The 17,735-nt window shown below is 39.5% G+C and overlaps 1 protein-coding gene across 4 annotated transcripts in view; it reads left to right on the top strand.

Moving 5' to 3' along the window:
• tws (protein phosphatase 2 regulatory subunit tws) overlaps positions 1–17,735 on the top strand; it is a 905,968-nt gene that overhangs the window by 777,895 nt on the left and 110,338 nt on the right. For 3 of the 4 annotated variants that reach the window (XM_067151365.2, XM_067151366.2, XM_067151368.2), the window contains 2 exons: positions 16–128; positions 15,211–15,403. In XM_067151365.2, the coding sequence (XP_067007466.1) occupies positions 16–128; positions 15,211–15,403 (306 nt within the window). The remainder of the gene's footprint in view (positions 1–15; positions 129–15,210; positions 15,404–17,735) is intronic. The other variant, XM_067151367.2, reaches the window with a different exon arrangement.

Raw genomic sequence — 17,735 nt, 5'->3', positions numbered from 1 at the left:
TATGTAACTTTTTAGATAAAACTATCAAGCTCTGGAAGGTCTCGGAACGGGACAAACGAGTTGAAGGATACAACACCAAAGAGGAAAATGGTCAGGTCAGGGATCCATCGTGTATTACAGCATTACGGGTGAGTTGTTTTTGTGTTTTTTTTTTTTTCTCCATTTCATGCTAATAACTCGAAAACAGAATATTGAAAAAGGAATCCCAGCATTAGAATCTTCATTCAGTACATTGATTATGTTTCATTGAAGAACATGCTCTAAAGGCTTTAGCTTACCATTATGATCATTGCAACTCTGTGGTGGTACAAGTCATTCAATGACAAGGTTGGAAAAATCCATCAACATAGTATGACATCACAAACTCCCATCATCTCAAGTGTGGACTAAACTTCGATGTATTTCGGGTATCCAAGGATCATCTTCTGTACCGGGAATTTCCATAGCAGGCAATATCGTCACTGACCCACTCTCGATTGCTAATCATCTAGCTAGCCATTTCGCGTATGTGTCTGGCTCTGGGAATTACCATTGTGATTTCCTCACTCTGAAGCAGGAGGCAGAACATCATCACTTGTCACCTTAGTTTTGCCACTCAAGCTTCCGAGGACTGTAACGTGCCCTTTACGGAGTGGGAACTCCGCAGCGCCTTGGCGCTTTTCAAGGACAAGTCTTCTGGACCAGACAATATCCATAACCAGATGTTGAAACACCTTAGTGAGGACAGTCTTCTATATCTCCTTCGTGTGTTCAACCGAATCTAGATGGAGGATGATTTTCCGTTTCAGTGGCCAGAGGGCATAGTGATTCCTGTCCTCAAGCCTGACAAAGATCCTAAGTATGCAGGAAGTTACAGACCTATTTGTCTTACAAACTGCCTTTGTAAGCTATTCGAGAGGATGGTAAATCGCTGACTTGTGAGGTGTCTGGAGAAACAAGGACTCTTGTCCGAGTACCAGTGTGGTTTTCGAGCCACTCGATTGACTACTGACTACTTGGTAGGCTACACCTGGAGAGCTTTATCCAGGCTGCGTTTCTCCGCAAACAGCATTTGGTAGCTGTTTTCTTTGACTTAGAGAAGGCATATAAGATGTAAGGCTTTTCAGGCATTTGCTCTATTAACCAGCGTTTCGTCTTAGGTCTGACACTAGACTCGTCAGAGTGGGATGTGTCAGACCCTACACAAAAAAAAAAAACTAATTACCTCCATTTAGAGAAGGCATACGACACTGCATGACGATATGGTATCCTTTCAGTCCTGCATCAATGGAGATTCCAAGGTAACTTGCCGGTATTTATTACGAATTTTTTGTCCCTCCGCCTTTTCCGTGTCCGAGTAGGGAGGACATATTTCGCAATACCACATTCAAGAAAATGGAGTCCGATAGGGATCGGTTCTTAGCGTCACTCTGTTCGCGATTGCCATAAACGGTATTGTCGCTGCTGCTGTTTCAGCAGTAATACCGTCGGTATATGTGGACAATTTTGCTCTGCACTATAGCTTGCGGAATATGGCAGTCGCAGAGTGACAATTACAGCAAGCTATTAGAGAGTGGAGCAATGGACCTTAGAACATGGCTTTCGGTTTTCCACCGCAAAGACCTCTGTTGTCCACTTTTGTCGTCAACGTACTCTTCACCCACCTCCTGAAGTTTATTTAGGAAATGTTGTTCTTCCCACAGTTAACACTTACCGATTTCTTGGGCTCCTTTTCGATAGTAAATTATCGTGGGAGCCACACATGTGGGTGCTAAAAGTGCAATGCACCAAGAGGCTTAATCGCTTGAAGTTTCGTAGCAACACTAATTGGGGAGCTGATCACGCAGTGCTCCTACGATACTATAGGGCACATATTTTATCCAGGTTAGATTATGGCAGTGCAGCATATGGCTCAGCAAGACCAAGCATCCTTGCGAAGCTGAACAGCATGCACCACGGTGGGGTTAGGTTGGCAACGGGAGCTTTTCGTACAAGCACCGTGGCTAGCCTGCTTGCTGTATCTGGTGTGCCACCTTTACACTTGAGGCGCCAGCAGCTCCTTCTGTCGTATGCTGCAAATTTGCGACAGATACCACTTCATCGAAGCTATCCTTGCGTATTCAACAATGGACACTGTCTACTGTGCAGAGATGCCAACTATTACGATTCAATCGTAATAATTACGAATTACCCATCATAATTATGCCTTTACGAATCACACACCACAAATTACGATTTTTTGTTGATTTTTAAATCTAAGTGTATGAAGTGTTCAGAATGATACACAAGGCGGCGTGAATTCTCGGAATATTATCCTCGGATTTCTCAGAAATAGTTTATCTCCCTTTCCTGTCGTTCGTTTAAGAATATTTCGAGTTTTCACGCGCTGGACGCAGTGTGTGCTTCCAGTACCGGAAATTTAGGCACCTGTGAAGTGGCATATCTTGCGGAGTTGTTGTCCTTGTTCGTCACATGATCAGACTTCCATGCAAGTATGAGAGTTCTTTTGTCTTTGTTTTGGCGGTAAAGTGGTGACAAACTCCGTTTAATGGTGAATACTGTGTGCGTGACTGTTGAAGTATTTATTGCGATTTTAGTTGCCAAATTTACATATATTGCTCTTCTAGGATATATGCTAATCGTGTGTTACGAAATGCGAAAGGTTTGAAATAATGAAGGGATTTCTTATGCTGATTACGTTACCGTGACTAGTGACGCTAGTAATAAATATAGTTGAAAATTTTGGGAGGTATACTCGGAAGAATGACCCAGTTTAATGCGTTCCTCAAAATCTCATTCACACGTGTTTTATAGTGTGTGGAGCCGCGATGTTTCGGATGCGCATGATGAAAATGAACAAGACTGAATTTCGTGCTAATATGAACTCCGACCTGTTAAGTGCTCTGTTAGTGCAGAGGATGCACATGATATGAAAAGAAAAAGGATGTTACCAGTGTACGTTTACCAAACAGTAACTACAAGCTTTAAATGATATGTAATTTAGTAAGATCACGAAAAGAAAAAAAAGAAGAAGAAAAAAATCTACGACCCCCCCCCCTCCCCCCCCCGTGCCATAACGGCTGCATTACGAATTACCTTTTTTGAAAGTTGGCATCTCTGCCTGTGCATTGCTTGTCCTCGAGCAACGCGGCCGGTTTTAATACGCTTGGATAGTTAGATTGTTTCACGTACCTTCGGTTCCTTGCCTTGTCAGACAACCAAGTGGGGTACCTCCGTGGGTAGTACGACGACCTGAAATAATCCTGGATCTGCACACTGGTCCGAAGGAAAACACGGACCCTTCAATTTATCGGAGGCTCTTCCTGTCCGTTGTTGGCCGATATCCAGGTTCGGTCGTCGTCTACACGGATGGTTCAAGGACAGAAACGAAGATGGGCTGTGCGTTCATTGTCGACAATGATAGGTTTCCTTTTTGCTCTCCCGGAAACTTGTAGTGTGTACACAGCAGAGCTCTATGCTATCTGTGAAGCTCTGCGGTACGCAATGTCCGATGAGCGCCGACACTTTCTTCTGTGTACTGACTCCTTGAGCTCGCTACAGTCTATTGATACTTGTTTCCCTAAGCACCCTCTGGTGCAGCGGATCCAGGACCTGCTGGCCGGGTGTTCGGATGCCGGCACGAGAATCACGTTTGTGTGGCTCCCAAGCCACATGGGTGTAGAGGGAAGTGAATTAGCAGATAAGGCTGCCAAGGAGGCAGTTACACTGCCCCTGTTGCCTTACAAGGTTCCAAGGTTCTCAGTTGAGACATCTGGTTATGTCCCATTGGGAGATGGAGTGGCAGACCATTCCACTTCCAAATAAGCTGAGAGCGATAAAAGGAATAACAAATGTATGGAGGACTTCCCTTCGGGCTTCGCGGAGGGAAGCAGCGGTATTATGTCGTCTTCGGATCGGGCACGGTATTCTGACTCACTCCCATCTATTGAAAGGAGAACCCCCTCCGGTGTGTACTTGTGGTGATCATCTTACCGTGGTACACATCCTTACGGAGTGTATGTATCTGTCTATCTGCACCGTTGTCCTAACCTCCCGAGTACAGTCTCCCCTATCTTGCGTGATGACGATGACCTCTTCATCCACTTTATGAGGGATAGTGGTCTGTTTTATTGTGTATAATGATGTGTTTTGTCCGAGTGTATTTGTGTCAATTGTGCTTTTATCCCATTGACTTCATTTTAGTTTTTGTTGCGTATTTTATTGTGTTCTTTTAACGTTTAACGTAAATTATGTATCTATCTATATATATATATATATATATATACACACTACCAAGCAATGCCTTATTCTTTGTTTCCTGTATTTCCTCTTATTTTATTAGAAAATAAGGCATTGCGAATTAGATCCACTGATTGTTTGAATCTCAATCATTTTTCTTCATCACCACTTTTTAACTCTAGTCAGTGGATACATTTTAAAATTTTGACTATCATATATCATGTAGTCCATCTCGTCTCATTAGGGGCCGATGACCTTCGATGTTATGCCCCTTAAAACAACAAGCATCATCATGAAGGAAGTGTAAGGAGATGATGTACAAAATTTCATGTTTACTTAATGCGGCTGAGACCTGGACGACGACTACTACGGAAGATAGTAGAATTCAAGCTAGCGAAATGTGATACCTAAGCAGTATGATAAGAAAGACAAGGAAAGACAGATTAATAATAATGTTATTTGCTTTACGTCCCACTAACTACTCTTTTATGGTTTTCGGAGACGCCGAGGTGCTGGAATTTTGTCCCGCAGGAGTTCTTTTACGTGCCAGTAAGTCTACCAACATGAGGCTGACGTATTTTAGCACCTTCAAATACCACCGGACTGAGCCAGGATTGAACCTGCCAAGTTGGGATCAGAAGGCCAGCGCCTCAACCATCTGAGCCACTCAGTCCGGCGAAAGACAGATTGAGAAATGAAGGTATGAGAAAGGAGATCAGAATGGAAAACCCTAAATGAGAGAAATGTTGACCGTGAAAAGAGGTTGGAGGAGAAAAGAATATCAATACAGATGATGGAAATGAATATCGAAGGAAGGAGAGTGAGAGGGAGACCTAGAAGAAGGTGGATCTATTCAATAATGGGGAGTGCAAAAAAGAAGAAATCTGGTCTGGGACAAAATGATGGAAGAGGAATGGTGGAAGGAGAGAGAAAGATGAAGTGGCAGGAGCTGGATAAGGAAGAAAGGGGGGATTATGATTATCGTAACAGATTTACAATCCTAAAGACAAATATTAATAAATTTCATTGCAAGGGGCACCAGTAGTGACTTTTGCGAACAACATAAAAGGTGGCAGTGTTTTTCATTGCACAGTTCAAAAATTACATTTTTACTACGACAATTAACATTGAAAGTTTGACAATAGTTAATGTGTACAAGCCACCAGATACTACTTGGCCTAATTCCCTTATACCTTCTCTACAGTTTCGTACTGTTTATCTCGGTGATTTCAAAAGTCATCATCATCTTTGGGGATATAACAAGGATGACCCTAATGCAGTTCTTGTGGACTGGATGGAAACTGAAAATCTAAATCTAATTTTTGATGCTAAAGACCTGCCTTCCTTTCAATCATCTTGCTGGTCTCGAGGCTACACCCCCAGATCTTTGTTTCACAAATCAGCTCCATAATTCACACAAACAAGTTTGACGTACAGTACTCGACGATTTCCCTCATGGTCAACACAGGCCTGTTCTCTTGGAGGTTGGGATGTCTATACTTGTTGTTCGATCACATCCTAAACTGAGTTGGAACTTCAAGAAAGCCAACTGGACTGAATTTGCAAAGCGAATAGACTCCAGTATAAGATGGATCAAAACATACAACTACTACAGCAGATTTGTAGGGGTTATAAACGGTGCAGCCAGATGATGCATCCCTAGAGGGTATCGTGAGGAGTTAATCCCTGGCTGGAGTTCAGAGAGTGAGGAATTATGAGGAATTACTAAGAGAATCTGAAGAACATTCTAATTCCGACAATGCAGCTGTTCTTCTCCAATCCTTGGACGAGAGTCAAAGAGGATCTGGCATGAAACAGTAGAATCTCAGACTACACCCATTCTAGCAGGAAGGCCTGGCCTATAATTAGGAAATTGGACTCTTCAAATCCTGCAACTAAAAGATAAAAAAACAGCCATCAATCTGAATGATTTTGCTAACCATCTAATAAGTTTCTAAAAACACAAAAGGCAAGCAAATCAAAAAAAAATATGAAATTAAAGTTGAACATCAAGAAAAGAGCATTGCCGCAGTCTTCTGAATTCTCTACTCCATTCAAAGAAAAGGAAACTAAAGCCACAATCTAAAGTATGAAACTTGGAAAAGCTGCCAGATTTGATGGTATTTATCCTGAATTTTTGGCTCACTGCAGACCAGGCACAATAAAATGGATAACTAACTTCTTCTCTAATATTCTGCAAACCGGAAACATCCCACCTTTGATGAAGAAAACAAAAATAATAGCCATACTGAAACCAAATAAAATCAAACTAAAGTGGAAAACAACCGTCCAATAGCACTTCTAAGCATCACATATAAACTCCTTGAGCGACTGATCTACAATAGAATTTATGAAACAATCAATACCTACATTCCTATAGAGCAAGCAGGATTTTAGACCTAGAAGAATTTGTAACGATCAAGTACTGTCTCTCACCATGTATATCGAAAATGGATAGGAGAGGAAATCAACAAGCGTAGCTGCCTACAATACTGTCTGGCAAGAAGGACTCCTAACATTTTTGAATGTTATCCCATTTCGTAAACTTACAGCCTTACTTAGCAATATGCTTAACAATAGGTACTTCCAGATCTACGCTGATAATGGCAGACGTAAAGTGTTTAAATTAAACAATGGTTTACCTCAAGGATCAGTCTTGGCTCCCCTTCTTTTCAATCTGTATGTATACGACTTCCCAGACACATCTTCAAGAAAATTAATTTATGCTGATGACATTTGTTGGGTGACTCAGTGCTCCAACTTTTATGATGCTGAAACTACTTTAGCCACTGATCTGGAAGCCTTGGATGTATACTTCAAGAAATGGTGCTTGCACGTAAATCCTATATATATATTTAAAAAAAAGTTATATCTACATTCCACTTACGCAACAGACAGTCTAGTTACAAACCAACCAAAATACTTGGGAATAATACTCAATAGAAGTTTGACTTTGAAACAGCATCTTTCAAATGTAGCTGCTAAAGTTAACATTAGAAATAATATTCTTCACAATCTTGCTGGCACATCATGGGGAGCCAATACTCACGTTCTAAGATCAATGGCATTAGCCTTACCGAGCTTGATAGCTGCAGTCGCTTAAGTGCGGCCAGTATCCAGTATTCGGCAGATAGTAGGTTCGAATCCCACTGTCGGCAGCCCTGAAAAATTTTTTCCGTGGTTTCCCATTTTCACACCAGGCAAATGCTGGGGCTGTACCTTAATTAAGGCCACGGCCGCTTCCTTCCCACTCCTAGCCCTTTCCTGTCCCATCGTCGCCGTAAGACCTATCTGTGTCGGTGCGACGTAAAACAACTAGCAAAAAAAAAAAAGCATTAGCCTTATCATATTCTGTTGCTGAATACTGCTGCCCCTCCTGGATTAATAGTGTTCACACTAATAAGTTTGATGCACAACTCAATCAGGCAATGCGCATAATCACAGGATGCATTCGGAGTACGAACACGGTATGGCTTCCTGTTCTCAGCAACATTCCACCTCCAGCCCTAAGACGATCAGAAGCTCTCCTAAAGGTATGAAAAATCATTCAACAGAACCCCCAACTACCCATCCATCAAGATATTACAAACACTGAACATCAACGCTTGAAATCAGGGAAACCTCCTTGGCGTACAGCAGCTCATCTTGAAGGAATCTCTTTTCATGTTAACAGTTAATGGATAGCCCAGTGGGATCAGTCATAAGTAGTCAACAAACGTCTAGTTGAGAACCCTTCTAAACATCTACAAGGATTTGATCTTCCAAGGCAACAGTGGATAATCATCAATCAGATAAGAGATGGACAAGACAGATGTGATCTATTGTGCAAATGGGCTTGGGCTAGCTCTGCAAATTGTGATTGTGGCACCCCTTCTCAGTCAATCCAACACATTGTTGCTGACTGCCCAATTCGAGCTTTCAAATGAAGGCTAATGGACATCACTGCACATCGGATGAAGCAGTTGAATGGGTCAAAAAACTAGACCTAGAGTTATAGTATTGTACGGACTTGTGACTACGCACATTCATCCTAAAACTGTATATATATGTACATACATTCATTATACGATAAATTGCGCAGTTTGCGGCAGATGATACCAACATGAAAGTTCAAAGATAACTGCAAGATGACGTAATCAGGGTCTGTGCACTGTATAGTTGGTGTTGCAGAATGCTACCAAACAAGAGAAGAAAACTATAAATCACTACTTTCAGCATTAATAGGGAAGGAGCAGTTAGGTTGCTTTCTTGGCGACCACAGTTACTTGGAATATCTGGTATACTTAAGAATTACTTGTTCACCACTGATCTGTTATAACTCCGCCCTGTGCAGCAGTTAGGTGACCGTATGTTTTACATCAACCTACTGTCACGAACTGTTGTCCTATGATTGTAGAATAGTATGTCTATGCCGTCTGTGGTGATTTTATCATTATTACCTGTAAATATCTCGGAAACTGTTCATGTTACTGTTATTGTCTTTAATATTTTTTATTTCTATCGGTATTTAATTTCTTTGTTTAGTTTTCATCAATTAGTGTCAGAGGGGAGACCATCAAAGAGTTGTGTGGAATTTTTACTTTTTTGTTTTATTGTACATTTGTTACTACTTGGAATTTGGAATTCTTGTGATGTAGTCATTTTATGGTGTTCCTTGACTGTATGGAGCTGATATGATCCGGGTGTGGGAGAGGACTGGTTTCTGGCAGGTATAGGTACATCCAATGCTGGCGATTTTTATTTCTATTTTCAACATTGTGATCTTAGTTTCATTCTTAATTAGTGGCCCTTGTGATAGTTATGAAATACCAGAAATATCGGTCTAGTAATGGAAGGTCATTGTCAGCCATTTTGGATTTTTTTTTTTTTTTTTTTCCCCTAGTAGTTTAATTTTGCATTGCACTAACACATCCAAGGTTTTTGGCAGTGGGTGGATGGGAAAGGTAGCAACCATGGTCTTAATTAAGGTACTGCTCCAGCGTTTGCCTGAAATGAAAAGGGAAACAACAGAAAACCATCGTCAGAGTTGCCGTTGGTGGGATTCGAACCCACCGTTTCCCAAATGCAAGCTCACGGCTGCGTGACCGTAACCGCATTGCCAAATTGCTCGGTTTATATTACCAGTATTGTTCATACGCTATTGCACATTATAAATTTTCTCTGTTTTGATAATTTAGTGTTTCTTCTTGATCATTTTATGTTATTCTCAATGCTGGGTATTTGAATGTTTGAACTCCCACCAAACATCTTGAGAATAGGTCCTGTATTTTCCGGGAGAGGTCTGGATTTTATTTTTTATGCTTTGGTCATTAATGTCATTGTTACTTATCTCTTCCCCCTCATGCTTTCAGGTTAAATTTAAGTGATCTAGATTTGTTTTTTTGTTCACTCATCAGTTGCTTTGGTTATGATTATAGGTTTTCTGCATGTGTGCAGTGAATTCAATGATGGAATTCTGCATGTGAGTGTTAGTCGGTTAGTTTTTGTCTACCATATTTTTTGTGCGCTCTTTAGCCTCTGTTTTGGTATTAATAAATATTTTGATGTATTATTCTGTTGTTATGGATAGAGGCATAAAAATATTGTTACCATGATGAACGTAATGAAAATAAGAAGCACCATAATTGCACCCCTTTTAGGCCAGTCTAATTATTGCGAATTAATACTGTAAGTAGATATTGTGGTGATAAAGTATATTTTCAACAAAATACAAACTATTTCTTAGAATGCGTAATATTTGACTTAAAATATGTCTGTGATTTTGGAATTGTACTGGGGGCCGGTGAACTTTACTAACTCATAAAAGTTTAAAAATCAAAATAACTTTTAGACAGCACATCTGACAATGGAGTCCAGTACTTCATTGTAAAGAGAACGATGCAGTGTATCCTGTAGCAAGAGTCTAATCTCGATATGACATGTATGTGTGATGCAATAGCGACCACTATTTTGAGGTACTAAAATCGCCATGCATGGGGCTAACAATTAGTGTAGCTGTGGACTCCTGTGTGGTAGCACATTTTGAGGTGTTGTTTGATTAGTCTTTTTAGTTCTACATGTATACAGTGAGAAGGAAGTCAAATGGTGAAGATTTGAAAAAATGCAATGCTAAGAAATGTGATGTGTGGACGAAAAATTACTTATCGTGTTATCAAGAAAGCATTTGAAAGGATAAAGCTGTTTGTCAGAATTCCAGAATGTCAAAGATCACAAATGTCAGGTGTCAAAAGGCTTATCATGACTGTCTTTAAGTTAGGGCGCTCAAGTGTAGCAACTTGAATTCCTCACTACTGGAGCTCCAGCCAGGCACATCCACTGTCCCGGCAGTGGAAAGATTTCAAACCCATGGTGACTAGATAGTTTATTTTAGTAATACCTATCTCATGTCAGGCCACTATATTCTGTTTCATAGCATGCGGCCATGACCCCGACACATCCTCATTCAAACATTTAAATTTTAATTTGAAATAGTAGTTTCAGACATTGTTTTCGTTCTTTACATCTTATCGCTGATACATCATAAACTGCGCATGTGCAACATTGATGTTCAAATTAGTCTACAACAGATCACATAATGATCATTCCTGGGAGGGGGTGAAGGTGCATGCTGTTAATTTGTAATATTTCAATTGTTTTTAAATTTACAATAATCTGATTGTTATTAAAGCCAGATGGCGTCAAATCGAAATGTCTGTACGCGGTAGCTGAGGCCATGTTATTATTATTATTAAACAGGAAAGTTCATTCGGTTTCGTTGTTTTACTGGGAAGGAATGAAAGAAGAAACAGTTGAAACTTGTGCTAAATTCAAATCTGTACACAAAACTACCAAGCATTTGTGGCTGTATACTGTATAATTTTTTTTTGCTTTGTTATTGTTTTTGTTAGTTTCTGTTTTTTTCAACATGTTATAACTTACTGGTCTACTTATTGAACTGAACATTATTATTGATTAGGTCACGGGTGCAAACAAGCACAGAATATTTGGAGGTTCACCAGAAATTCTATAGGCCCACTTTTCTTGTCTGATTTAAAACACCAGCATGATTCATAGGTCCATTGAGTTAGTAAATAATACACTAGAGGTAGCATTGGCGCCACCATCTACGAGAAAATCACTGTAGCGAGCGGAGCATGTTGAAATCGCAGCTGTTTGGCAAAAAGCTCACTCCGCTGTACTCATCAATGTAAATTGGGGGCTTTTAAAACTGTATGGATATAGATGCGGTTTAAATTTCTTACATGTAAACATTCTCAGATACTAGAGTATACTTGCGGTCCTTCTCTCCAATAAAAAAGAAAGCCCTAAAAGCATAAATACAGGAGAAATACGTGATAAAAGGGGATGGTGTTCAGCTGCAGTTAAGTAACACAAAATCGATTAACTGTTCATATTGTCTTCTAACAACATATGTTTAGAAGTAGGGCACGTGTATTTTGCAATCTTTTGTGTAAATGACTAGGACTTTGCTATAATTCTGCCTAACGACTGACAATGTCCTCTCTCGTACGATGCGGATGAGAGAGTTTTTAGGCCTAAAAGCGTTGGCGAAATTTTGGGGTAAAGGAGACAAAATATTATCATCGCCGGTTTAGACGCTGGCTTTCTGAGCCCAAGTTGGCAGGTTCGAGCCTGGCTCAGTACGGTTATACTTGAAGATGCTCAAATGTGTTAGCCTCTTGTAGATAAATTTACTGGGACATGAAAAAACTCCCGTAGGAAAAAATTCCGACACCTCAGCTTCTCTGAAAACCGTGTAAGTAGTTAGTGGGACGCAAAGCCAATATTATTACTTTTTTTGCTGGTGGGTTTACGTTGCACCGACACAGATAGGATTTATGGTGATGATGGGATAGGAAAGGCCTACGAATTGGAAGGAAACGGCCGTAGCCTTATTTAAGGTACAGCCCCAGCATTTTCCTGGTGTGAAAATGGGAAACCACGGAAAACCATCTTCAGGACTGCCGACAGTGGGATTCGAACCCACTATCTTCCGGATGCAAGCCATTATTATTATTATTATTATTATTATTATTATTATTATCATCATCGATGTTTTCTATATGCGATTACAAGTGGAAATATGATACTCGCTTGTGGTTTCAGCCTATTATGGAGTTTTTATTTAGCTTTTCCTGAAATGTATGATTTGCTTTAAGATTTTAACTTGTAAAATTATTTCTGTGATGGAAAGGGAAAGTGGTAAATTATGATTGAAGAGAAGTGAAAAAAATACTTAAAATGATTTTTACAATGTGCTTTACATCGCACCGACAGATGGGCCTTAAGGCGACGATGGGAGAGGAAAGGGCTAGGAGTGGGAAGGAAGCGCACATGGGCTTCAATGAGGTACACCCCCAGCATTTGCCTGGTGTGGAAATGGGAAACCACGGAAAGCCATGTTCAGTGCTGCCGACAGTGGGGTTTTAACCCACTATTTCCCGAAAGCAAGCTTACAGCTGCGCGGCCTTAACCGCATTGCCAACTCGCTTGGTCAGTAATCTACATATTATGCTTGTATAGAGTCCTATATGCCATTTATGGGAATAATATTGACGAAAGTAAAGAACTCAGATGTTCACACGGTGTTGCACATTTAGGCTCTAAAAATCTGGTAAGGTATGAATGGGGACTGCTACACGTATTGTACAAAGGGAAAGCAACAAACTGTATATACAGAAATTATATTCAATAGCTTTTAATACTATAAATACACACAGAAAGTGATAAAACAGAGCACAATTACAGGCTATCATGCACAACATTTCTTATTTTCTCTTTTGTGCCAATTTGCTTTATGTCGTACCGACACACAGAGATCTTATGGCGACTGTGGGACAGGAAAGGGCTAGGAGTGAGAAGGAAAGGACTGTGGCCTTAATTAAGGTGTAAAATTGGAAACCATCTTAAGGGCTGCCGACAGTGGGGTTAAAGCTGGCAGCTACGTGACCTAAAGCCTGCAAGCCACTCGCTCGGTATCATGCACATGATTTTTCTGGATATTCGCTTTCAAAGGCATGGCCATTCAGTGAAAGGAAAATGTCATCCCTTATATTTCCTAAAACTTTAATTTCAGTCTTCAAGGTAGGATCTAAAGAACTGCATTCACGCCGACAGCGGAATCAGGCGCGAAGTCAGCCCAAGTAGGCCAATTCATATGATAAGTGTCACGCAAAGTATTATTTTATACGCACGGAAATGAATTTCAAGGAAACATACCTTGAAATGACAGGCCATTGCCCTTTATGAACCCCTCTATGCAGTCATAAGCTGCACAGGAGACTGGCATTTTCCTTCAGAGAAGTATATACTTCAATTTATCGGGAAGCTCCAGTAGTGATAGTGCCAAACAATCCAGCTTTTGCCAAACAGCGTGTTCGTTCAACTTCGCATGCGACTGCAGCGCCAATGCTACCTCTAGTGTATTATATACTAACTCTATGCATAGGTCAACAGCGGTAGGAGATGGTCTATTCATTTCAACAATTTAGTTATTTCAAGTAGTGCATGGCATGTGTGGTTAGATTTTTTCGATCTATCCAACAAATCCTTCATCATTTCCCAGTGAAGGACAAAATATTTTTGTTGTTGCAGATTTCTAAAATGAAAACATTATGCTTATTTTCTTAAACTCGCAAATGAGAGATAGCAGACAAGTGTTTATTAATGGTGCACTGTCTGCTTATTTTCACCTGTACATGCTCACTGGCGAACCAAGATTCCTCGTGGGGAAAATTACAGTTTTTTCTCGCGTAATTAACACACTTTTTTGACTAAAATTACAGGCAAAAACTTCGGATGTGTAAATTATTTGAGGAATTCAGATATTTAAAAATATTTACAATTCTTTTACATTTAAAAGATACATTAAATATAATATACGTGCAATTGATTCAACTCATTTGTGGTTAATCGTCATTTGACGTAAAATATTGGTGAGTGTCTGAAAACAAGGATTGAATGCGTAAATTGCAAAGTACGAAATACTTCTTTATATTTCGCGGCACCTTCCCAAGAATCTAACGCTCGACATCCTGCTAGTTCAACCGACTGTCCAATATACAAGAAAATGTATGGTATAGTAAAATAGAAAATTATGGCTGATCCGTGCCTTTAACAAGAAAACTTGCATAAATCTATTGTGCCCATGCAGGAACTTCTCTTAAATTATGTATACAAGAACCAAATCGTAGAACAAAGTGGGATGCTTTGGACTAGGCTTTCACATTTGTACTACGGAAAATTATATGCCCACAGAGCAAATTCGTACAGCTCTTATATCAAAATCAGAAAACTTCATACTATTATCTCGGTATTCATCATTGGTACCTCTTTTAATCAATGTGAACTTTATCTGTGCAATGCGTATCTTGACTCTACTTGTGACATTACAGAAGATCTAAATGTTCTTCAGTGTACTTGGGACTACTAGAGACAGAAACCACTGATAACTTGGGACATCAACTCTAAATGCTTTTGTGGTTCTCCTGAGACTTTCCTCGTGCCCTGTGTTTGGGATGAAAAGATTTATATTTGAGCGTCTCCTGAATAGTTGTAATCTTGTATTTTCTAAACCATTGCATGATATTTTCAAGAATCCTTGTTGTTATGAGCAATTCTCAACATTCATTCAGCACATCTTTAATAAATTGAACTCTTAATCTTTTGTTTTGAAATATTTTGTGATTATGAAAAAACAGCCCTAATGTGCTTTTGTGAAATAGGGCTCTGTTGTACTGTATATTCAATAATAATAATACAAATAACAATACATTGTTAGTAAATTGTGTATTTAAATTTGCACTCTACTTGACTTTTTGCAGTGAGTAATGAATAGTTTGTCTGGATTTGAATTTATCAAAAATTTGTCTTTTTCTTAAATACGTTGTGATGGACATGTTCTAGAATTGAGAAAGATGTAGTTGGTGTACATGTAAAATTTTCCATAATTATGTGACATCCTTTCCTTGGTATAGTAATAATCCTATTCAGGCCTCTGATCTGCAGGTACCTGTCATCAAACCTATGGAATTAATGGTAGAAGCATCTCCAAGAAGAATATTTGCCAATGCTCATACGTACCATATAAATTCTATTAGTGTAAACTCTGACCAGGAGACCTACCTCTCAGCAGACGACCTTCGGATCAACTTGTGGCACCTAGAAATTACCGATCAAAGTTTTAGTATCCTTTATTAGAATTATTTTATGTACACTTATCATCTGTGTCATTGTTCCTCAACGTGTGTGGGTTTAATGGAATTTTAGTGGCTTCATGATAATGCATTGCACCCTTTGAGAGTAATTGCCATCCTTCTCCACATTCTTCCTTGAACAGTAATGTTTTAAAGGTACATCTCAACACCTCACTTTATACAGGTAAGTTCTCTTTCTAGACAGTAATGAGCAAGTGATGTGTTAACTATCTTACTTAATAACAGACCATTAAACTGTGAAGTAGTACAATTAAAACTGCTCTTTCAGCAATTAAACATGGAGAATGTGATGACTGTCAGTTGTATGGGAAGTTGAAAATAAAAGAAACTTGAAGAGTTTGGATGCATCGAAGGGCAGTTCAAGACATTCTCGTCTCTTGTTTTATGACAAAAAGTGACAGTAATAGTGTTATATGGACTGAATGCTTTTTCATACGTTATTTGGTTGAATACAACCTTTTCTTGTCTGCAGATGACCATGCCACTACAGACAGCAATGTTTGAGCGTTGATATCTGTGCTGATAAAAATAAATTACAAGATTTGAATTTCTGGAGGAAAATTACCAGAAAAGCTATTTGCACCTGAGTAGTAGGAGGAGGAGAAAAAGAAAAAATACTGCATTATTTGGTATCGTTTAAGGTGTACTCTTCGTAATAGTCTTGTGTGTCAACGAAAAGCAGGTAATAATGAAACACCCACTTCAGCGGTAATGTCTCGCTGCCTGCTAAGAAACCTCTGCATACTGTACTCCTATGTAATAAATTTCATCGTGGTTCCGTAAAGACAATTCATAATATAATAAAATAGAAGTTTAAGCGAAACCAAGAATTATATCTCAAGATGGGAAAGATCTCGGACATCTGGGAGAGGTAAATGAAATGGCATATGGCTTTTAGTGCCGGGAGTGTCAGAGGACATGTTCGGCTCACCAGGTGCAGGTCTTTTGATTTGACTGCCGTAGGCAACCTGTACGTCGTGATGAGGTTGAAATAATGACACATACACCCAGCCCCTGTGCCAGAGAAATTAACTAATGATGATTAAAATTCCTGACCCTGCCAGGAATCGAACCCGGGATCCGTGTGACTAAAGGCCAGCACACTAACCATTTAGCCATGGAGCCGGACATCTGGGAGAGGAGAGCCATGTTCTTCGGACATATCTACAGAATGAACCTGGGAAGACTGACCAATCAGATAAGTTTTTGAGATCAGGGGAGCTTGAAAATTTACGAATGATGGGATGAGTTGTTACTTCGTTTTATCAAGAAGGATTTTTAATGCCTCGAAAAGAAAACCAGTGCTGGGTTTGAACCCACTATTTGGAGGCAGACTTCGACCACTGATCAACAGAGGGAGCTAACAGTATGACTTGCGTGAGCTATCACTTGGAGTTTTGCCTCTGTAAACAGCTGACCTGTATACTTCAGAGTCGCTGTGACAGAAGAAGAATCACTGTCTTGGAAGCTGTATGTAGGGTCATCATCAGATACTTTGTTCCAAAATAGTGAGCAATTCATGCTGGGTACAGTGTCACTGCAAACCAATTTTTGTTTCACGCCACTGTAGTGCGGGGATGTGATGGCTTCATGGATGAAAAAGGATGTAATTGTGCTTGTAAATATTATCCCATTGCAAGGACATTAAGCTGTTTGGGATTTTGTATGTCAATATGTTAATAAATACTACAGGAAACAAAATTCTGAAAACTTAATTTTGCGTACCTTAGAGCAATGTAGAAAGTAATAGGCTACACGAGATGCTGAACAATGTGCTGCACTTCGTTCGCTGTTTCAAGGCCGAAACATTGCAGGCATCATTCTCCATAAACACGCAGAGCTATTCTCATATGATAGGTTAGACAACAATCAGAACGTGGGTGACCCCAAAGTGATATACCGTATTTACTCGTGTAATTGTACGCCCTCCCCCTTTTTTAAAATTTTTCCGACCTCAAAAATGGGGAGGGTAAATTATGTGAATCTATGTTAAAAATGGAAAAGAAAAGTCGAACATAATTACCTTAAGTTACAACATTTATTTAGGCTAAAAATGATACAAAATATTCGAAAATATGTATAACACAATTAATTTTAATAAAAGATCGAAGACAATTAATACGTTCCCCAGCAATATTTATACAGAAATAGTCTTCATTTAATGTCACGTGAGAATTCGCTGAAGATAGCCACGTACCTGAAATAAATGAGCGTAAAATCTGTAAAATTGCCTATGCTAATGTGTATTTCACTTCAAAGAAATAGACTTACCATGTCATTCATTGCCTTTTTTGTTTTCAA

The sequence above is a fragment of the Anabrus simplex genome, chromosome 7 (assembly GCF_040414725.1).
Source record: "Anabrus simplex isolate iqAnaSimp1 chromosome 7, ASM4041472v1, whole genome shotgun sequence".
NCBI lineage: Eukaryota > Metazoa > Arthropoda > Insecta > Orthoptera > Tettigoniidae > Anabrus > Anabrus simplex.
The sequence above is the reverse complement of the archived record's forward strand: the minus strand, read 5'-3'. Positions and strand labels throughout refer to the sequence as shown.